Source organism: Nerophis ophidion, linkage group LG16 (genome assembly GCF_033978795.1).
Source record: "Nerophis ophidion isolate RoL-2023_Sa linkage group LG16, RoL_Noph_v1.0, whole genome shotgun sequence".
Lineage (NCBI taxonomy): Eukaryota > Metazoa > Chordata > Actinopteri > Syngnathiformes > Syngnathidae > Nerophis > Nerophis ophidion.
The window spans coordinates 42,014,095-42,037,791 of NC_084626.1; the positions used below are offsets into that span (position 1 = coordinate 42,014,095).

The 23,697-nt window shown below is 41.7% G+C and overlaps 1 protein-coding gene across 6 annotated transcripts in view; it reads left to right on the forward strand.

Annotated features, from left to right (window-relative positions):
- magi1b (membrane associated guanylate kinase, WW and PDZ domain containing 1b) overlaps positions 1–22,945 on the forward strand; it is a 436,989-nt gene extending 414,044 nt beyond the window's left edge. For 5 of the 6 annotated variants that reach the window (XM_061875249.1, XM_061875251.1, XM_061875250.1 and 2 more), the window contains 2 exons: positions 8,845–8,983; positions 21,038–22,945. In XM_061875249.1, coding sequence (XP_061731233.1) covers positions 8,845–8,983; positions 21,038–22,287 — 1,389 coding nt within the window. In that variant the 3' untranslated portion in view covers positions 22,288–22,945. Of the gene's footprint in view, positions 1–8,844; positions 8,984–15,033; positions 15,114–21,037 lie in introns of all 6 variants that reach the window. The other variant, XM_061875254.1, reaches the window with a different exon arrangement.
- The last annotated feature ends 752 nt before the right edge of the window (positions 22,946–23,697 follow it).

Here is a 23,697-nt window from a genome sequence, read left to right on the forward strand (position 1 = left end):
CACACCAGCTTGAGCACAATAGCTAATAACTATAGCATCGGACTTGAAGCATATTAAAGTTATATGATAACTTACACATAAATAATCTAACATAACCGCTACAACAAAGATGACGGGGATATCCGGTGCGCCCTATAGTCCGGAAAATATGGAAAACATAGTAAAAATTAGATTAGTCTATGATTAAAACTTGGGACATTTCAAATCTTGGCAAGTGGCAAATAATTTGCAGTGTAAAAGTGTTTTCAACATTAGATAGAATTCAAGTACGACAATTCTGAGAATGTCGTGCATGTCATATATTTATGATGTATTATAGGTTAAATATTTTATTATACTGTACATCCTGATATTAGAGCATCAACCACACTGTTAGATGCACGCCCACAATCAAACTCCAAACACCAGCTTTCATAAAAATGATAAGTTTTATCAGCACAATCAAAGGTGGTTTTAATCCAAGGCAACCCAAAATAATGAAAGAGCCATATTGGAGCAAAAATACAAAAACAAATCCGTCTGGAGCCGCAAAAAATTAAAAGATAGTGTGTCATGAGATATAAATTGAATTATGAGGATTTAAAGGAAACCAAATGAGCTCAAATATAGCTACAAATCATGCAATATGTACATATAGCTAGCCTAAATAGCATGTTAGCATCGATTAGCTTGCAGTGACCAAATATGTCTGATTAGCACACTCCACACAAGTCAATAGCAACAACAAAACTCACCTTTGTGCATTCACGCACATTGTTAAAAGTTTGGTGGACAAAATGAGACGGAAAAAGAAACGGCATAAAACACGTCTTAGAAAGTCGGAGAAAGTTATACATGTAAACAAACTACGGTGAGTTCAAGGACCGCCAAAATGAGTAGGACAAAACGCCAAATACTCGAATCAGCGAAGCATGTTTAATATAAACAGTGTGCTTTATAACAATTAGGGAGGTTTGTGTCATGTTTGTCCTCCTACATAAATTATATTAATACAAAAATGTTTTTTCCCCCCTCATCTTTTACATTTTTCATATATTTTTGAAAAAGCTCCAGAGAGCCACTAGGGCGGCGCTAAAGAGCCGCATGCGGCTCCGGAACAAAATGAGACGGAAAAAGAAGTGGCATAAAACACGTCTTAGAAAGTCGGAGAAAGTTATACATGTAAACAAACCACGGTGAGTTTAAGGACCGCCAAAATTAGTAAGACAAAACAGCGCTCGCCAAATACTCGAATCAGTGAAACATGTTTAATGTAAATAATGTGCTTTATAACAATTAGGGAGGTTTGTGTCATGTTTGTCCTCCTACAGAAACCATATTAAAACAAAAATGTGTTTTCCCCCTCATCATTTGCATTTTTCATATATTTTTGAAAAAGCTCCAGAGAGCCACATGCAGCTCCGGACCAAAATGAGACAGAAAAAGAAGTGGCATAAAACACGTCTTAGAAAGTCGGAGAAAGTTATACATGTAAACAAACTAGGGTGAGTTCAAGGACCGCCAAAATTAGTAGGACAAAACGGCGCTCACCAAATACTCGAATCAGTGAAGCATGTTTAATACAAACAGTGTGCTTTATGACAATTAAGGAGGTTTGTGTCATGTTTGTCCTCCTACAGAAACCATATTAAAACCAAAATGTTTTTTCCCCTCATCATTTGCATTTTTCATATATTTTGGAAAAGCTCCAGAGAGCAACTAGGGCGGCGCTAAAGCGGCTCCGGATCAAAATGAGACAGAAAAAGAAGCGGCATAAAACACGTCTTAGAAAGTCGGAGAAAGTTATACATGTAAACAAACCACGGTGAGTTCAAGGACCGCCGAAATTAGTAGGACAAAACGGCACTCGCCAAATACTTGAATCAGTGAAACATGTTTAATGTAAATAATGTGCTTTATAACAATTAGGGAGGTTTGTGTCATGTTTGTCCTCATCATTTTTCCCCTTATCATTTGCATTTTTCATATATTTTTGAAAAAGCTCCAGAGAGCCACTAGGGCGGCGCTAACAAGCCACATGCGGCTCCAGAACAAAATGAGACAGAAAAAGAAGCGGAATAAAACACGTCTTAGAAAGTCGGAGAAAGTTATACATGTAAACAAACTAGGGTGAGTTCAAGGACCGCCAAAATTAGTAGGACAAAACGGCGCTCACCAAATACTCGAATCAGTGAAGCATGTTTAATATAAACAGTGAGCTTTATGACAATTAAGGAGGTTTGTGTCATGTTTGTCCTCCTACAGAAACCATATTAAAACCAAAATGTTTTTTCCCCTCATCATTTGCATTTTTCATATATTTTGGAAAAGCTCCAGAGAGCCACTAGGGCGGCGCTAAAGCGGCTCCGGATCAAAATGAGACAGAAAAAGAAGCGGCATAAAACACGTCTTAGAAAGTCGGAGAAAGTTATACATGTAAACAAACCACGGTGAGTTCAAGGACCGCCGAAATTAGTAGGACAAAACGGCACTCGCCAAATACTTGAATCAGTGAAACATGTTTAATGTAAATAATGTGCTTTATAACAATTAGGGAGGTTTGTGTCATGTTTGTCCTCATCATTTTTCCCCTCATCATTTGCATTTTTCATATATTTTTGAAAAAGCTCCAGAGAGCCACTAGGGCGGCGCTAACAAGCCACATGCGGCTCCGGAACAAAATGAGACGGAAAAAGAAGCGGAATAAAACACGTCTTAGAAAGTCGGAGAAAGTTATACATGTAAACAAACTACGGTGAGTTTAATGACCGCCAAAATTAGTAGGACAAAACAGCGCTCGCCAAATACTCGAATCAGTGAAGCATGTTTAATACAAACAGTGTGCTTTATAACAATTAGGGAGGTTTGTGTCACGTTTGTCCTCCTACAGAAACCATATTAAAACCAAAATATTTTTTCCCCTCATTTGGATTTTTCATATATTTTTGAAAAAGCTCCAGAGAGCCACTAGGGCGGCGCCAAAGAGCCGCATGCGGCTCCGGAACAAAATGAGACAGAAAAAGAAGCGCCATAAAACACGTCTTAGAAAGTCGGAGAAAGTTATACATGTAAACAAACTAGGGTGAGTTCAAGGACCGGCAAAATGTGTAGGACAAAACGGCGCTCGCCAAATACTTCGAATCAGTGAAGCATGTTTGATATAAACAGTGTGCTTTATAACAATTAGGGAGGTTTGTCTCATGTTTGTCCTCTTAAAGAAACCATATTAAAACCAAAATATGTTTTCCCCTCATCGTTTGCATTTTTCATATATTTTTGAAAAAGCTCCAGAGAGCCACTAGGGCGGCGCTAAAGAGCCGCATGCGGCTCCGGAACAAAATGAGACGGAAAAAGAAGTGGCATAAAACACCTCTTAGAAAGTCGGAGAAAGTTATACATGTAAACAAACCACGGTGAGTTTAAGGACCGCCAAAATTAGTAAGACAAAACAGCGCTCGCCAAATACTCGAATCAGTGAAGCATGTTTAATATAAACAGTGTGCTTTATAACAATTAGGGAGGTTTGTGTCATGTTTGTCCTCCTACAGAAACCATATTAAAACAAAAATGTGTTTTCCCCCTCATCTTTTGCATTTTTCATATATTTTTGAAAAAGCTCCAGAGAGCCTCTAGGGCGGCGCTAAAGAGCCGCATGCGGCTCCGGAACAAAATGAGACGGAAAAAGAAGTGGCATAAAACACGTCTTAGAAAGTCGGAGAAAGTTATACATGTAAACAAACCACGGTGAGTTTAAGGACCGCCAAAATTAGTAAGACAAAACAGCGCTCACCAAATACTCGAATCAGTGAAACATGTTTAATGTAAATAATGTGCTTTATAACAATTAGGGAGGTTTGTGTCATGTTTGTCCTCCTACAGAAACCATATTAAAACAAAATTGTGTTTTCCCCCTCATCATTTGCATTTTTCATATATTTTTGAAAAAGCTCCAGAGAGCCACTAGGGCGGCACCAAAGAGCCACATGCAGCTCCGGACCAAAATGAGACAGAAAAAGAAGTGGCATAAAACACGTCTTAGAAAGTCGGAGAAAGTTATACATGTAAACAAACTAGGGTGAGTTCAAGGACCCCCAAAATTAGTAGGACAAAACGGCGCTCACCAAATTATCGAATCAGTGAAGCATGTTTAATATAAACAGTGTGCTTTATAACAATTAAGGAGGTTTGTGTCATGTTTGTCCTCCTACAGAAACCATATTAAAACCAAAATGTTTTTTCCCCTCATCATTTGCATTTTTCATATATTTTGGAAAAGCTCCAGAGAGCCACTAGGGCGGCGCTAAAGCGGCTCCGGACCAAAATGAGACAGAAAAAGAAGCGGCATAAAACACGTCTTAGAAAGTCGGAGAAAGTTACACATGTAAACAAACCACGGTGAGTTCAAGGACCGCCGAAATTAGTAGGACAAAACGGCACTCGCCAAATACTTGAATCAGTGAAACATGTTTAATGTAAATAATGTGCTTTATAACAATTAGGGAGGTTTGTGTCATGTTTGTCCTCATCATTTTTCCCCTTATCATTTGCATTTTTCATATATTTTTGAAAAAGCTCCAGAGAGCCACTAGGGCGGCGCTAACAAGCCACATGCGGCTCCGGAACAAAATGAGACAGAAAAAGAAGCGGAATAAAACACGTCTTAGAAAGTCGGAGAAAGTTATACATGTAAACAAACTAGGGTGAGTTCAAGGACCGGCAAAATGAGTAGGACAAAACGGCGCTCGCCAAATACTTCGAATCAGTGAAGCATGTTTAACATAAACAGTGTGCTTTATAACAACCAGGGAGGTTTGTGTCATGTTTGTCCTCCTAAAGAAACCATATTAAAACCAAAATATGTTTTCCCCTCATCGTTTGCATTTTTCATATATTTTTGAAAAAGCTCCAGAGAGCCACTAGGGCGGCGCTAAAGCGGCTCCGGAACAAAATCAGACAGAAAAAGAAGTGGCATAAAACACGTCTTAGAAAGTCGGAGAAAGTTATACATGTAAACAAACCACGGTGAGTTCAAGGACCGCCAAAATTGGTAGGTAATTCAAGGCTGGCACATACTGTATGCCCTGCGGCAATTCAAGGAAATACGGTATATCTAATGATGTCATCTAATGATGTCATCTAATGATGTCATCCAAGTCTAGTTTCATGAAATATAAATAGTCATCTGGATGCAGGTGTACCTAATGAGTTGTCCCCCTGCTGCTAACAAGCAGCTTCCAGACGTGAATTACACATCCACGTGAGTACGATTACCTGCCGATGTAATTGTTCACACATTACGTTCCGTCCCATCGCTACAAGTTGAGCGTGATCACTGTGCCCCCCCGGGGCCCCTGCACAGCTTGTACAAATCCCAACCCGAGTACGTCATTCGAATCGACGCAGCGTTCTCTTCGAGGTTTATTAAAACATCAAGTTTTTTTTAACCCTTTTCGATCTACAGTACGTTCATGTGTTGCAAGCGGCGAGCGAAGGAACACGGTGTAAATATTAACAGTCGGCACGTGGCGCCTCGGAGGAATAGTCCCGCAGACTCTTTTCAGCTCAGATAATTGGGGAGAGAAAGAGTGATCTTCTCTTCTTCTTTTTTTTCCCCACTCCGTTCTTCACAGTTCTGTGACATAGGGCAGGGGGTCCCCACCTTTTTTGTGCACCACGGAACGGTTTGTTTTCAGGGACCGACTTATTTCCACTCGTGCCAGATACATACAGCAATAATAAATAAGTATATAACCTTTATGAATAGATAAATAAATAAATAGTCCAAACTTTTTCCACTGAGGGCCACACACTGAAAAATCAAAGCCAGCTGATGCCGTTTTTTTTTTTTTGTTTTTTTTTTAAACCAATACAATAAATGTATAAAAATCTACATTTACAGTTGTGATCAAAATTATTCAACCCCCACACAATTTTGGTGTTTTAGCAAGTTGGACATTTATTCCGTATTTTGTTTATAGTCATATCAAATAAAGATGTGTCAAAAAGACAAATGCAACTTAAATTGTATTTAAGAAAATACCAAAAAAGGACATTTTTCTTAATATCTCATTGACAAAATGATTCAACCCCTTGAAGATCATAACTCTTAAGAACAGAATGTGAATAAGGTCTTTTCAATCAGGTGTTGAAAACACCTGTAGATGTGATTAGAACCATAACTAGCAACAATTAAACTGATTGAAAAAGACTGTGAGGCTCAGCTTCTTGTAGATGGTCAATGGTGTATTTGCAACATGGTGAAGTCCAGGGAGTGGTCAAAGAAGTCAAGAGAGGAGGTAATTTCTCTTCATAAGAAAGGATATGGAAATAAGAAAATAGCAAAGACATTACACATTGCAAGAGACACAGTTGGGAGCATAATTTGCAAGTTTAAAGCTAAAGTCACAGTGGAAACACTACCTGGGCGTGGTAGAAAGAGGATGCTGTGTGCGTACAGTGGTGAAAAACCCCCCGGGTAACAGCTGAGGAACTACAACAGGACATTGCAGAGCGGGGAACGCAGGGTTCGTCCCAAACAATAAGGCGCGCGCTACGAGATGAAGGCCTCCATGCCAGAATTCCCAGGCTCACCCCACTTCTGACTACCAGGCACAAGAAAAATATGCCAAAAATCATCTGGACAAACCCCAAAGGTTTTGGGAAACTGTTCTATGGACTGATGAGACAAAAGTGGAACTTTTTGAGCCTATGAATCAACGTTATGTCTGGAGGAGAAAAAAATGAAGCTTACAAAGAGAAGAACACCTCGCCTACTGTAAAGCATGGTGGGGGGTCAGTCATGCTCTGGGGCTGGTTCTCTGTTTTTAAGAGTTATGATCTTCAAGGGGTTGAATCATTTTGTCAATGAGATATTAATAAAAATGTCCTTTTTGGTATTTTGTAAAATACAATTTTACAATTTAAGTTGCATTTGTCTATTTGACACATCTTTATTTGATATGACTGCAAACAAAATACGGAATAAATGTCCAACTTGCTAAAACACCAAAATTGTGTGGGGGTTGAATCATTTGGATCACAACTGTAAGCCTCCACCAAAGGGTTTTGGTCAAAAATATATACAAAAATTTGTCATTATTCAGTATTAGTATTATTATCACAATAAAATTATTTGGCATCCAAAAGGGTAATAATACTCATTAAAGTGTTAAAAAATAAATTATAATTATTTTGTTTACTCTTAACACAATAATCTCGAGATCAACTTCAGATCTGTCCATCAATTATACCAAAATTGACGGATAGAAATGGCAACAGTGGAGGATGAATGTCCCATAACAAAAAGATAGAGAAAAAGACTATGGGGTCAACACGGACTACAAAGGCGGAGGCGCGCAAATTTTCAGGATTTATGCAGATCCCAAATACAGATCAGCAGGTACCAGAAGGTAAGAAAAGTTGCTTCTGCATAATATTGCGAAACAAAACGCCAGATAATGTCTTACCATAATAATACTTGTATCTTGAAGCACAGTACAATCCATCAAGTGGTGCGGCTTCATAGCTTACCAAAGTAGTACTAAAACATGCTGATAGATTTTTGAGCGCCTTGTGTAATGTTCTATATTTTCAATGGAACGTATAAAATGTTGGTGTTGTTTACTTGAGTCATATTGCAGTCTACATGTATCTCTTATGTATGACTGCCATCTACTGGTCACACTTAACAATTCACCATGTACCAAATAAAATAGCTTTGAGGTCGGTAAGCACAACCAATATTAATCCGTACACCGGGTTATAAGGCGCACTGTCGATTTTTGAGAAAATGAAAGTATTTTAAGTGCGGCTTATAGTCCGAAAAATACGGTGTATGAATGAGGTAGATCCCTTCGACTTGGTCAATTGAAAAGTAGCTCGCCTGCAGAAAAACTGCGGGCATCCCTGGTTTGGACTGGCAAAGGAAATCCGATCTGTGTCACTTGAAGGCAAAAAAAAAATCTGATTAGGTGTGCGTTAGGGGTGTAACGGTGCACAAAAATTTCGGTTCAGTACGTACCTCGGTTTGGTTCATTTTCGGTACAGGAAGAAAACAACAAAATATAATTGTTTTGGTTTTTTATTTACCATATTTGTAAACAATGGCTTTATCCTTTTAACATTTGGAACGCTATAATAATTCTGCCCACGTTAATCCACATTAAACTGCCTCAAATTGTTGCTCAGATTAAATAAAGTCACAAAACTTTTCTTCTACATATAAAAAGTGCAACATTAAACAGTTTCAAGTCAACTCATCATGCTTGATTAATCACAGCATTTGGGAAGCCTGTAGTTGATTTTTATTATGTAAATGTTATATTTTTATCAACATGCGATAGCAGGGACCCTGCCATTCAAAGCTTTTCTGTCCGTAAAACACACACACACGGCAAAATGAGCTAACGTTACGCTAAAAGCTAATTAGCCTTCACCTCAAGCCAGAACTGTGAGTTTAAGTTTCTAGAAGGTCAACGGGCTCATAGTGATGTTACTATTAGTTGACTGGGAGGCGTTTATTATCATTTGGGGAGAGCACGTTGCCTTATGCTCACCTGCTAAACACCTATCTGCTCGACGCTGAGGCATTTACTACATGCGCTCTGAATACGCACTGCTGATTGGCTGTTACCGCTATATATGTAACCAATCAGATGGTTGTGTGGGTGGGACAATGCTGGGTGCTGAGACAGAGGCAGAAGAAACGAAGCAGCTTGTTAAGACTTTAGCTTAGAAACACGTTCGGTACACCCCTGTACCGAACCAAAACCCCCGTACCGAAACGGTTCATTACAAATACACGTACCGTTACACCCCTGTCTCTGGTGCTCCCGTTTCATTTTATTCCCCCCCGCTTCCCCCCAGGTCGGCGATGAGATCTTGGAGATCAACGGCGAGAGCACCAAGGGCATGAAGCACTCCCGAGCCATCGAGCTCATTAAGAGCGGAGGCCGACGCGTCCATCTGGTGCTCAAGAGGGGCGACGGCTCGGTGCCGGAATATGGTGGGTCAATCTACGAAAACATTCCATTCTCCCCCATCTTCACTCCCTGAGCCGGGGGTGGTGGGGCACGGCCAGGGCCGATCGAACCAAAAAAATCCCCCGGGGGTAAACCCTCGCCCCCCGTCCCGGTGAGGGAGAGGGTCTGGTGGTGTCTTTTTCTGGTGGAGGGTCCTGCTCCAGCTTTGGGATTCTATTTTTTTATTTTTTATTTTTATTTTTTTTTTTAAGCCTGTCCTGCTGTCACCTTCTCTTCATGTCATACCACTGTCACTTTCCATCTTCAAGCAGAACTCTAGCTCTGCCGGGACTTGGCGCAAAGTGAACTGTTTACAACGCCCTGAGTAGCGAGCGGCAAAACTTGAGCAAAACAGGAGTTACTCTTGAGCACAGCTTTATGTCCGGACGTGTCACAAGCATATTTATGATATTTATTGAAGGTGAATGTAAGCTACTGAACTAAGGATCGGAAGTGGGAACCACGATGAAAGAATCTCACATAGTGTGCTTGACATTACCCACCATTTTTTTAATTTTATTTTATTATTTTTTTTGTTGCACCCACTTGATATCATTGAAAGCTGTGACAATAGCAACTCCATCCATACGCATCAAATATATAAACGCTTTGTACAGAGATGAACAAATAGAAGTATTTTTGTTCTGTGTACAGAGCCATGAAGTCAAGCCACATATAAAAGTCTATTTCTGCATGACGTTGTCAACAGTGGATCTTTTTTTTTTTCTTTCTACTCTCTATTTTCCATAATATTTATGGAAGTTTTCCTCAAAGTGTTTGAGCGGTTTGGACAGAACGAGTCATGTTCAATGTACAGTGTTTTGGGTTTTTTCTGTTGGCTTTTTTGCTATATCTGCCTGTCTTGACAAGTGATTTAATTTGCGCTACCAAAACGATGGCATCATGTGACCTTGTGTGTGTGTGTTTTTTTTTTGTTTGTTTTTACACTTTTCTCGGCACAACCTTTGGCAGCCTCGCTAATCTTTCTTTTGATTCCTGTCAGAATTGTAAAACTGCTTCATATGCTCTTGTCGTGTGTGTGTGTGTGTGTGTGTGTGTGTGTGTGTGTGTGTGTGTGTGTGTGTGTGTGTGTGTGTGTGTGTGTGTGTGTGTGTGTGTGTGTGTGTGTGTGTGTGTGTGTGTGTGTGTGCGTGCGCATTCGTGTACTTCTGCCCTTCTTGAGACATTGACAAGGAAAAGTTTCGTCCTTGTGGGGACCAGTGAACAAGTTTTTTTCCAAGTTCAGGGATGTCTTTCATTTTCTCGTACGATGTCTAGAAAGGGTGGTCCGAAAGAGGTTGGCATTTTTCGGAGGTCTCAAGAAGGTAAAAAATACTAGAGTGTGTGTCTGTGTAGTTGTATTTTTACCCTTCTTGAGACATCGACAAGGAAAAGTTTCGTCCTTATGAGGACCAGTGAACAAGTTTTTTCCAAGTTCAGGGATGTCTCTCATTTTCTCGTACGATGTCTAGAAAGGGTGGTTCGAAAGATGTTGGCATTTTTCGGATGTCTCAAGAAGGTAAAAAATACTAGAGTGTGCGTCTGTGTACTTGTGTTTCTACCCTTCTTGAGACATCGACAAGGAAAAGTTTCGTCCTTGTGGGGACCAGTGAACAAGTGTTTTCCAAGTTCAGGGATGTCTTTCATTTTCTCGTACGGTGTGTAGAAAGGGTGGTCCGAAAGAGGTAGGCGTTTTTCGGAGGTCTCAAGAAGGTAAAAAATACTTGTGTGCGTCTGTGTACTTGTATTTCTACCCTTCTTGAGACATCGACAAGGAAAAGTTTCAACCTTGCGAGGACCGGTGAACAAGTTTTTTCCAAGTTCAGGGATGTCTTTCATTTTCTCGTACGATGTCTAGAAAGGGTGGTCCGAAAGAGGTTGGCATTTTTCGGATGTCTCAAGAAGGTAAAAAATACTAGAGTGTGCGTCTGTGTACTTGTATTTCTACCCTTCTTGAGACATCGACAAGGAAAAGTTTCGTCCTTGTGGGGACCAGTGAACAAGTTTTTTCCAAGTTCAGGGATGTCTTTCATTTTCTCGTACGATGTCTAGAAAGGGTGGTCCGAAAGAGGTTGGCATTTTTCGGAGATCTCAAGAAGGTAAAAAATACTAGTGTGCGTCTGTGTACTTGTATTTCCACCCTTCTTGAGACATCGACAAGGAAAAGTTTCGTCCTTGTGGGGACCAGTGAACAAGTTTTTTCCAAGTTCAGGGATGTCTTTCATTTTCTCGTACGACGTCTAGAAAGGGTGGTCCGAAAGAGGTTGTCATTTTTCGGAGGTCTCAAGAAGGTAAAAAATACTAGAGTGTGCATTTGTGTACTTGTATTTCTACCCTTCTTGACACATCGACAAGGAAAAGTTTCGTCCTTGTGAGGACCGGTGAACAAGTTTTTTCCAAGTTCAGAGATTTCTTTCATTTTCTCATATGATGTCTAGAAGGGGTGGTCCGAAAGAGGTTGGCATTTTTCGGAGATCTCAAGAAGGTAAAAAATACTAGTGTGCGTCTGTGTACTTGTATTTCCACCCTTCTTGAGACATCGACAAGGAAAAGTTTCGTCCTTGTGGGGACCAGTGAACAAGTTTTTTCCAAGTTCAGGGATGTCTTTCATTTTCTCGTACGATGTCTAGAAAGGGTGGTCCGAAAGAGGTTGTCATTTTTCGGAGGTCTCAAGAAGGTAAAAAATACTAGAGTGTGCATTTGTGTACTTGTATTTCTACCCTTCTTGACACATCGACAAGGAAAAGTTTCGTCCTTGTGAGGACCGGTGAACAAATTTTTTCCAAGTTCAGAGATTTCTTTCATTTTCTCATATGATGTCTAGAAGGGGTGGTCCGAAAGAGGTAGGCATTTTTCAGAGGTCTCAAGAAGGTAAAAAATACTAGTGTGCGTCTGTGTACTTGTATTTCTACCCTTCTTGAGACATCGACAAGGAAAAGTTTCGTCCTTGTGAGGACCGGTGAACAAGTTTTTTTCCAAGTTCAGGGATGTCTTTCATTTTCTCGTACGATGTCTAGAAAGGGTGGTCCGAAAGAGGTAGGCGTTTTTCGGAGGTCTCAAGAAGGTAAAAAATACTAGAGTGTGCGTCTGTGTACTTGTATTTCCACCCTTCTTGAGACATCGACAAGTAAAAGTTTCGTCCTTGTGGGGACCAGTGAAAAAGTTTTTTCCAAGTTCAGGGATGTCTCTCATTTTCTCGTACGATGTCTAGAAAGGGTGGTCCGAAAGATGTTGGCATTTTTCAGATGTCTCAAGAAGGTAAAAAATACTACAGTGTGCGTCTTTGTACTTGTATTTCTACCCTTCTTGAGACATCGACAAGGAAAAGTTTCGTCCTTGTGGGGACCAGTGAACAAGTGTTTTCCAAGTTCAGGGATGTCTTTCATTTTCTCGTACGGTGTCTAGAAAGGGTGGTCCGAAAGAGGTAGGCGTTTTTCGGAGGTCTCAAGGAGGTAAAAAATACTAATGTGCGTCTGTGTACTTGTATTTCTACCTTTCTTGAGACATCGACAAGGAAAAGTTCCGTCCTTGTGAGGACCAGTGAACAAGTGTTTTCCAAGTTCAGGGATTTCTTTCATTTTCTCGTACGGTGTCTAGAAAGGGTGGTCCGAAAGAGGTAGGCGTTTTTCGGAGGTCTCAAGAAGGTAAAAAATACTAGAGTGTGCGTCTGTGTACTTGTATTTCAACCCTTCTTGAGACATCGACAAGGAAAAGTTTCGTCCTTGTGAGAACCGGTGAACAAGTTTTTTCCAAGTTCAGGGATTTCTTTCATTTTCTCGTATGATGTCTAGAAAGGGTGGTCTGAAAGAGGTTTGCATTTTTTGGATGTCTCAAGAAGGTAAAAAATACTAGAGTGTGCGTCTGTGTACTTGTATTTCTACCCTTCTTGTGACATCGACAAGGAAAAGTTTCGTCCTTGTGAGGACCGGTGAACAAGTTTTTTCCAAGTTCAGGGATTTCTTTCATTTTCTCATATGATGTCTAGAAAGGGTGGTTCGAAAGAGGTAGGCATTTTTCGTAGGTCTCAAGAAGGTAGAAAATACTAGAGTGTGCGTCTGTGTACTTGTGTTTCTACCCTTCTTGAGACATCGACAAGGAAAAGTTTCGTCCTTGTGGGGACCAGTGGACAAGTTTTTTCCAAGTTCAGAGATGTCTTTCATTTTCTCGTACGATGTCTAGAAAGGGTGGTCCGAAAGAGGTAAGCGTTTTTTGGAGGTCTCAAGGAGGTAAAAAATACTAGAGTGTGCGTCTGTGTACTTGTATTTCTACCCTTCTTGAGACATCGACAAGGAAAAGTTTCGTCCTTGTGAGGACCGGTGAACAAGTTTTTTCCAAGTTCAGAGATGTCTTTCGTTTTCTCGTACGATGTCTAGAAAGGGTGGTCCGAAAGAGGTAGGCGTTTTTCGGAGGTCTCAAGGAGGTAAAAAATACTAGTGTGCGTCTGTGTACTTGTATTTCTACCCTTCTTGAGACATCGACAAGGAAAAGTTTCGTCCTTGTGAGGACCGGTGAACAAGTTTTTTCCAAGTTCAGGGATGTCTTTCATTTTCTCGTACGATGTCTAGAAAAGGTGGTCCGTAAGAGGTAGGCATTTTTCGGAGGTCTCAAGAAGGTAAAAAATACTAGTGTGCGTCTGTGTACTTGTATTTCTACCCTTCTTGAGACATCGACAAGGAAAAGTTTCGTCCTTGTGAGGACCGGTGAACAAGTTTTTTCCAAGTTCAGGAATTTCTTTCATTTTCTCATATGATGTCTAGAAGGGGTGGTCCGAAAGAGGTTGGCATTTTTCTGAGGTCTCAAGACGGTAAAAAATACTAGTGTGCGTCCGTGTACTTGTATTTCTACCCTTCTTGAGACATCGACAAGGAAAAGTTTTGTCCTTGTGGGGACCAGTGAACAAGTTTTTCCAAGTTCAGGGATATCTTTCATTTTCTCGTACGATGTCTAGAAAGGGTGGTCCGAAAGAGGTTGGCATTTTTCGGAGGTCTCAAGGAGGTAAAAAATACTAGAGTGTGCGTCTGTGTACTTGTATTTCTACCCTTCTTGAGACATCGACAAGGAAAAGTTTCGTCCTTGTGGGGACCAGTAACAAGTTTTTTTCCAAGTTCAGGGATGTCTTTCATTTTCTTGTACGATGTCTAGAAAGGGTGGTCCGAAAGAGGTAGGCGTTTTTCGGAGGTCTCAAGAAGGTAAAAAATACTAGTGTGCGTCTGTGTACTTGTATTTCTACCCTTCTTGAGACATCGACAAGGAAAAGTTTCGTCCTTGTGAGGACCGGTGAACAAGTTTTTCGCAAGTTCAGGGATTTCTTTCATTTTCTCGTACGATGTCTAGAAAGGGTGGTCCGAAAGAGGTTGGCATTTTTCGGAGATCTCAAGAAGGTAAAAAATACTAATGTGCGTCTGTGTACTTGTATTTCTACCCTTCTTGAGACATCGACAAGGAAAAGTTTCGTCCTTGTGGGGACCAGTGAACAAGTTTTTTCTAAGTTCAGGGATGTCTTTCATTTTCTCGTACGATGTCTAGAAAGGGTGGTCCGAAAGAGGTGAAGATTGAAAACAAAAAAATATAAAAATAAGAACATTTAAAAGCTTACCTTTTGTATATTTACATAGTATGTTTATGTTATCAATGTTGTAAATACAAATCTTTATACATCTAGAAAGGGTGGTCCTAAAGAGGTAGGCATTTTTCAGAGGTCTCCAGAAGGTCAGAACTACACAAATGTGTGTGTGGGTGTGTGCGAGTCTCACTTGTCTTTTTTTTTTTTTGCGGATGCTTGGGTGTGTGCGTGTGCGTGTGTGTGTACTTGTTTCCGGGTCTTTTCTCTGTAATCGCTGGTTCCCACCGAGGGCTCTGGGCAACTTCCCGGACTGTCTCATCATTCAACGACTCGGTTATCAAATAAACAATTTTTTTCATTGAAAAATCAATGCTTTCTTTCTTCAAGTTGGTGACCTAAAACCTCTTCTCTTTCTCTTTCATCTCGTTCTATCCTCCTGGGTGTGGTATTGCGCTGGGCTGTTTCCTTCAGGGGCGGCGGCTCCCCATCTCACTGCATGTTTGAGAAATGACAAGATGGGGGACGCCTCCGTCCTCCAAAATCAAACCACGGTTTGTAGCTGTCCTCCGCTGTCGTTCGGCCACTCTTTCTCTTTCTCGCTGTCCATCCTGGTGTTTGTGTTGTGGTCTCACCTGCCTGCGCTGTAGCCCCATGCTTACAAGTCCATCCGCCCACAATGCATTGCCAACGCCGCCGCCTGAGTCGCTGTGGTCATGCTGCACCCTTTTTGTCCGTTTCAGTCAGACTTCTTATCCTCAGTTCCGTGCTGCAAGTTTAGCTTTCCGACCTAGGGCCCAAGTTAACGTGGGTTTTGATTACAAAGAGCCTGTTTTCTGGAGAATTTTGCAGGATTTTTTGCGTTAAAAGGGGACAGTTATGGCTTTAAAATCCTTATTTTTTACATATGATCTCTTGTATTGCTAAAATACTGTATTTCCTACGATAATAAATGCCATGCTTCAATTAACCACTAGGAACGCACACATTTATACTATTTAAAGGCCTACTGAAATGAGATGTTCTTATTTAAACGGGGATAGCAGGTCCATTCTATGTGTCATACTTGATCATTTCGCGATATTGCCATATTTTTGCTGAAAGGATTTAGTAGAGAACATCCACGATAAAGTTCGCAACTTTTGGTGCTGATAAAAAAGCCTGGCCTGTACCGGAAGTAGCAGACGATGTGCGCGTGACGTCACGGGTTGTGGAGCTCCTCACATCTGAACATTGTTTACAATCATGGCCACCAGCAGCCAGAGCGATTCGGACCGAGAAAGCGACGATTTCCCCATTAATTTGATCGAGGGTGAAAGATTTGTGGATGAGGAAAGTGAGACTGAAGGACTAGAAATAAAAATGTAAAAAAAGACTATACAGTGAGAGCGATTCAGATTTTATTAGACAAATTTACTAGGATGATTCCGGAAATTCTGCTTATTGTGTTACTAGTGTTTTAGTGAGATTATATGGTCATACCTGTACAACCTGAAGGTCAGCCCCGCACCTTTCTTCAGCACCAGTCGACGGGTGGTGGCGATGCCCATCTCGCAAAGGGACCCTCTTCGAAACACAATCTTTCGAAATGATCGCTGCATAATACACTGTACCTTGTGTGTGTAGTCCAATCCAACCGTGTTCGCTTGACCGCTCTGTTCCATAATAAAGCTTCACCGTCATCTTTCGGGAAAGTAAACAATGAAACACCGGCTGTGTTTGTGTTGCTAAAGGTGGCCGCAATACACCGCTTCCCACCTACAGCTTTCTTCTTTGGCGTCTCCATTATTCGTTTGAAAAATTGCAAAAGATTCCGCAACACAGATGTCCAGAATACTGTGGAAATATGCGATCAAAACAGACGACTTATAGCTGGGAATGGTGCTAGAACAAAATTTAAAATTGTCATCATACCGCAGCGTTTTAGCATCATACTTCCAAACAAAATTTAAAATCTGCAATTTAGTAAACTAAAAAGGCCGTATTGGCATGTGTTGCAATGTTAATATTTCATCATTGATATATAAACTATCAGACTGCGTGGTCGGTAGTAGTGGCTTTCAGTAGGCCTTTAAACTTACTAGTTGGGATGTGCCGATACAACTTTTTCAGTTCTGAAAAGGCAGTCTTGGCTATTGGTCGATACCAATATCAATCCGATATCAATCCGTACTTTACTTTACTTTTAAAGGCTTGTTTAAGAAATACGTTGTTGCGATCACATGCATGCTAGATAGAAGTCCTCGAGTCTAGACCGGCCCGTATTCTATTTATCGTATTTTCCGAACTATATACAAGCCGCATCTACCAAATTTTGTAATGAAAGAAATATTTTTCCATATATCAGACGCACCGGATTAGAAAATACAGATGTATACGTTGTGAAATGAGGTGTTTACACAGAAAAAAAATGTATATATACCTTAATTATTTCCATACAGTGCCAGTAAAACGGCTGATCAAACAAAACAGAAGTCATCGTCATGAGCCCGCTGCTAGCTCTCAAAACAGCTAACCGACTTGATAACTCCATGGTGACATTTTGGTAAATTGATGAAACTGAAACAATACAAAAAGAATGCCGTTCTTCGTTAATAATACGTCGTATATGTGTTAGCATATTTGCTAATGCTATTGACGCTCGATTACGTCACGATACCACGTACAAACACGCATGAAAACACTCCTACAAACAATACATATGGGTGTTTTGGTGAATTTACCAAACTGAAACAATACAAAAAGAATGCCATTTTAGGTTAATATTAAGTCGTAAATGTGTTAGCATATTTGCTAATGCTATTGACGCTTGATTATGTCACAATACCACGTACAAACACGCATGAAAACAATACATATGGCTGTTTTGGTGAATTTACAAAACTGAAACAATACAAAAACGATGCCATTTTAGGTTAATATTAAGTCGTAAATGTGTTAGCATATTTGCTAATGCTATTGACGCTCGATTACGTCACGATACCGCGTACAAATAGCATGAAAACACTCGTATAAACAATACATATGTGTGTTTTGGTGAATTTACAAAACTGAAACAATACAAAAAGAATGCCATTCTACATTACTGTTAAGTCGTAAATGTGTTAGCATATTTGCTAATGCTATTGACGTTTAATTATTTCACGATACCACGTACAAATACGCATAAAAACACTCCTACGGACAATACATATGGGTGTTTTGGTGAATTTACAAAACTGAAACAATACAAAAACAATTCCATTTCAGGTTAATATTAAGTCGTAAATGTGTTAGCATATTTGCTAATGCTATTGACGCTTGATTACGTCACGATACCACGTACAAACACGGCTGAAAACACTCCTACGGACAATACATATGGCTGTTTTGGTGAATTTACAAAACTGAAACAATACAAAAACAATGCCATTTTAGGTTAATATTAAGTCGTAAATGTGTTAGCATATGTGCTAATGCTATTCACGATCATTACGTCACGATACCACGTACAAATACGCATGAAAACACTCCTACGGACAATACATATGGGTGTTTTGGTGAATTTACAAAACTGAAGCAATACAAAAAGAATGCCATTTTAGGTTAATATTAAGTCGTAAATGTGTTAGCATATTTGCTAATGCTATTGACGCTTGATTACGTCACGATACCACGTACAAACACGCATGAAAACACTCCTACGGACAATACACATGGGTGTTTTGGTGAATTTACAAAACTGAAACAATACAAAAAAAATGCCATTCTACGTTAATAATGCTATGTCGTAAATATGTTAGCATATTTGCTAATGCTATTGACACTTGATTACGTCACGATACCACGTACGAACACGCATGAAAACAATACATATGGGTGTTTTGGTGAATTTACAAAACTGAAACAATACAAAAAGAATGGCATTCTATGTTAATATTAAGTCGTAAATGTGTTAGCATATGTGCTAATGCTATTCACGATCATTACGTCACGATACCACGTACAAACACGCATGAAAATACTGTTACAGACAATACGTATGGGACGGATTAGTAAGTAAGACATGTTTTAGTTGTATTGTTAAACTTACAAATGTTGCTCGGAGTCATAAATGAAGAATCCGTACGAGTAGGAACGCTATGGACGGCTCGAAGACTGAACACCACTTTTGCTTCTGGTACCGATATTGTAGCCCTTCACGCTGCGGCATCTGTAGTAGGCAAACTCATCCAATAGATGGCGCCATAGCACAAACAATAACACAAAGATTAGCGGTACTGTTTTATAAGGCGCAGGGAAAAAAATAGCCGGGAATTTACGATATTCTTTTAATACGTCACGTCTGAGTTTCAACTGCGAGTTCCGTATTTCCTTGAATTGCCGCCGGGGCGCTAATTATTTTAAAACCTCTTCTTACTCCGGCGCTTACCAAAGGCATGCGGTAAATTTATGCCTGCGCTTATAAATTTGAGTGTGATGTAAGGATACCATCATGAAAAGCACACTTAATAAAAAAAAAACTATTATTGGCCTACCTTTTCTTATAAATGAAGTCCATGCGGAGCTCCTTCTGATCAAAAGCATCGATAACTTGTTTATAGAAGTCTTCCTTATCTTTCTTCAGTTTTAAAAGTCTCTCTGTCTCGATGGAGATCTTCCTTTATTACCTCCTGCTTCGATTGAAAGTCCAGTTTAGAAAACGGTTTTATTTTACATATGTAATCCTCCATGTTAAAAGTGCAAGCGGGAGGAAAAAAATAAACGATCGCTGCTTGTTGTCACTTCTTCTGCAGCCGAGTTGTCGCAAGAATAATCACTAGCGCCCTCTACCACCAGGAGGCGGGAGTCATTTAATGACTGATATTTGACACACGCAGCTACGGTATAGTAATAAAACATAGATGCTTACTCTTCTTTTTAGCATATTCAATAGCTTGGACCTTAAATCCTACTGAATAGCTCTTAATATTCTTCCCTTTATGCGATTTCAAATTATTGACATCAGCCTCCGCCATTTTGAAAATGATGACAGGTGAAGTGTCACTCGTGACGTGACGAGTTTGACCCGGCGGAATTTCTAGGCATATGCTAATTATTTGGCAAAACGAGTTTGACCCGGCGGAAATTCTAGACATGGGCTAATAAAAATAATATTTTGCGAAACGAGTTTGACCCGGCGTTAATCCTGAGCCGGCGGTAATGCTAAGCATGCGCTAATTACTGGATAGAACGGGGGTGATATTTGGCTGGTCTGACGTAGCTCGCCCAAAGCTGTCGAAAACAATCTCATACGGGTCAGATTCCGGTCGCACAGCCGTTTAGACTAAAGTCACATTTGAAATGATCGGATCCCAATCGGATTCGGAGTGCCTCCTGTTGCGGCCTGAATCCGACCCGTACGAGATTGTTTTCGACAGCTTTGGGCGAGCTATGTCAGACCAGCCTATATCAACCCCGTTCTATCCAGTCTTCGTTGGCTTCCAGAATCTACCTACTCAGTGGCCTAGTGGTTAGAGTGTCGCCCTGAGATCGGTAGGTTGGGAGTCATACCAAAGACTATAAAAAAATGGGACCCATTGCCTCCCTGCTTGGCACTCAGCATCAAGGGTTGGAATTGGGGGTTAAATCACCATAAATGATTCCCGGGCGCGGCACCACTGCTGCCGCCTGCTCCCCTCACTTCCCAGGGGGTGAACAAGGGGATGGGTCAAATGCAGAAGACAAATTTCACCACACCTAGGGTGTGTGTGACAATCATTGGTACTTTAACTTGAACTGATGCGGAAAGATCAGAATTGAAGCAAAACATATCAGATCTGTGCCAATTGAGGGCACAATAAATAATCGGATTCGGTGTGCAGTGTAAACAGGGCCACAGTATCAGATCGGGACTCAAAATCAGATCTACGGAAGCCAAAAATATTGATCGGGACATCCCTACGTGCTTACGATATTCGGAAACATCAGTGTTCCAGCGGACTACAAGCACACTCTTAGGTTAGTTCTGTCCATGTCGGTACTTACTAAGCGGGGGTAGATGCTTCAGACTACTGTAGGTTTAGGTTAGTCCTAAAACCACTACATTGCTTACCTTAGTTCAATGTTCTAGATCCTGACTTGAGCATTCATTGGCTGTAGACACGAGTGCATGAAAGCATGGCTCGTCAGTGCAAGGCGGAGTGGTCCAGTAGGTGCTGAACCCTGGTATGGAGCGAGTTTGTTGTGGTTCACGTCATGCGTGGCTTCTGCCGTCTAACATCCTGGCTGGTGTCTTCTACCGTCTAACATCCTGGCTGGTGTCTTCTACCGTCTAACATCCTGGCTGGTGTCTTCTACCGTCTAACATTCTGGCTGGTGTCTTCATGCCGATGGCTTTCATGCGTCACACTCGACTCACCCAGCATGGTTGTGGTTGTTTCACGGGACGCCGGCTCTGGCTCTTTAAGCATGTTTGAGCGTTGGCGGCCCCCGGTCTGAATGTGGCACTGTGTTGCAGACGGCGGCAGCCACGTCGGCAGCAGCGCAGCCTCAGGGTTACAAAACGCTGCGGAAGTGAGCTCCGTGCCGCCCTTCAACGAGCCGTCGGAGCAAAGCTACAACCCAGAACCCCAACAGTCATCCCGCCCCAGGAAGGAGACCGCCCATCAGTCTTCGGGCGCTGGCAAGCACCATTCCCATCACCGCCATCGCTCTCCTCACAAGAAGAGCGGCACAGGAAGACACAGAAGGATCAAATCCCCAGGAAAGAGCAATTTGTTGAAGAAGAAGAAAGATAAGGGAAAATCTGGCCACCGCCATCACCAGTCCAGCGGGCACAACCACGGACGCCGGCATTCCCCCGACAAGGGGTACAAACGTTCGCAGAGTGCAGAAAACGCCTTGGACGGCCGCCATGGTCGCTCTCCAGAAAGACACCGTCACCACTCGCCCCGTCGCCACCGCTCGCCCCGTCGCTCCCCTTATCGCTCGCCCCGTCGCTCCCCGTATCGTTCGCCACGCCGCTCCCCTTACCGCTCGCCACGCCGCTCGCCTCCCCGCTACAGGTCGCCCCATCGCTCTCGCCATCGTTCCCCCGCCAGACACCACACCCGCTCCCTGGATCCCTACCGCAGGTCCCCGCAAGGAGAGCGGCGCCACGTCAACGAGAAGCCCAACGCAGACGAGGCGGTTTTGAAGGAAGACACTCCTGAACCCAGCTTCGCTTTTGACGACGTCCTCCGTGAGCCGCCTGCCTTAGGACGCCTCAACAGGGAGGCGGCGCGACTTCCGCCGGACAGGGAGGAGCGCCCCCTTTTGGAGGAGAGTCTCTTGACAAAAGCGTCCACCATGGAGAGAGCGTACCGCGGGGAAGGCCTGCTGAAGGACGTCATCTCCCGCAACCAGAAGGACAACTTCGGGCACACGTCCCTGCCCAGAGTGCGGACTCCCGACTCCGCCTTCGATAGGTACAGCTCGCTGCTACGGGGGCGATCGCCGGAGAGGGCGAACCGGGACAGACATTACGCCAGCAGAGGTTCCACCCCGGAACCGCAGTACCGGACCCGCAGCCTGGGACGAGACATCTCCCCGATCAGGAGCCCCAGAAGGGAAGACTCGGAGGACGAAGAGGACGACGACCAATTCGTGGCGGCGAAGGTGACCGAGTACTACAGCACCCTCAAGACCGACGTGGGCCGCTCGGCCAAGCCTTGGCTTCCGGAGCCCAAGAGGACCTCCAAGGACAACCCCAAAGATCTGAGCATCTGATTGGACAGCAGCCGGTCCAATCGCAGCCACAAGTCAGCTCACGACACGACGAAGGAACGCAACACAACACCTGCACGCCGTTTGGATGAATCGATGTTACAAGGTCCAGGAACCAGACTCTGGTCCTGTCTTTGTCTGTTTTTTGTTTTGTTTTTTTATTGTATCTTTCCCCTTTTTTTGGTTTGAATCCTGTTCTGCATTTAGACTCATTCAGACTTTTCCATAAAAAGTAAAAGCATAAAAAAAAACAATGATGTGCCTAACAGTTCCATCCATTTTTTTGTTGTTGATTTTTGTTCCTTTTATTTGATACTCGGCGGGCGTTTTGTTCTGCCCTGTCACTAAATAATGATTCGACGTCTGTACTTTTCCACTAAGACCCCAAGGACGCGTCACACCCGCATCACTGGAACGCCACCTGAAGCGGTGATGGTGTGCATGTCTCTCTCTCTCTTTCTCTCTCTCTCTCTCCCTGTCCCTCCCCCCTCTCTCTGTTTTATAGACATTTATTTACCAGACTATAGCACAAGCCTGCATTTGTATATTTTTGACAGTTTGCAGTATGTGTACATTCAGAGGTGTTCATTTGAAACAAATGAAGGGGAAAAGTTCAACTATGATGATGGTGATGTTCAAATAAAATAATATATTCAACAAATCCAAAAAAAAAAAAAAAAAATTGCCTTGTTTTTTATTTATTTTTTTCCTGCGTAATTGTTTCCAGTCGGCGATGGACATCAGGTGACCTGCAGTATGTCACATTGTTGATCAAAGAATGTAAAAGAGGCGATAAAAAACAAAAAAACACTTAATTTGATCTATTTTTACTTCAGAGGAAATTCTATTTTTGCCTGTGAGAAGTAAAAACGAGCACTAAAATATCTTTGCAGGTGACAAGACGAACATTTACTTCAACTTTAAAGAGCGGTTTTAAATAATTGCTTTATGTTGCAAGCCAACATTTGGCTGATGAGCATCCGGCCCATTTTTTGCCACAGTTTTAAGACATGGTGTCCAAGCCAAGGCTCGAGGATCAAATCTGTCCGGCCGCAAATTTTTAAGTATTATGTTGCAAGATATCACGTGGCCTGCCACATAATTTTAAGTCATATGCTGCATTATTTTAAGTGGCCCCATTGCCATTTTTTGTCATGTTACATACATTTATGTAGCCCGCCACGTCATTTTAAGTATCATGATGCATTATTTTATGTGGCCCACCACGTCATTTAATGTGGTCCACCGCATTATTTTATGTGACCCACCATGCCATTTATGTGTGGCCCTACGCATCATTTAAAGTATTTTGATGCATTATTTATGTGGACCACCACATAATTTTAAGTAATATGCTGCATTATTTATGTGGCCCACCACATATTTTTAAGTATTATACAAAATTATTTTATG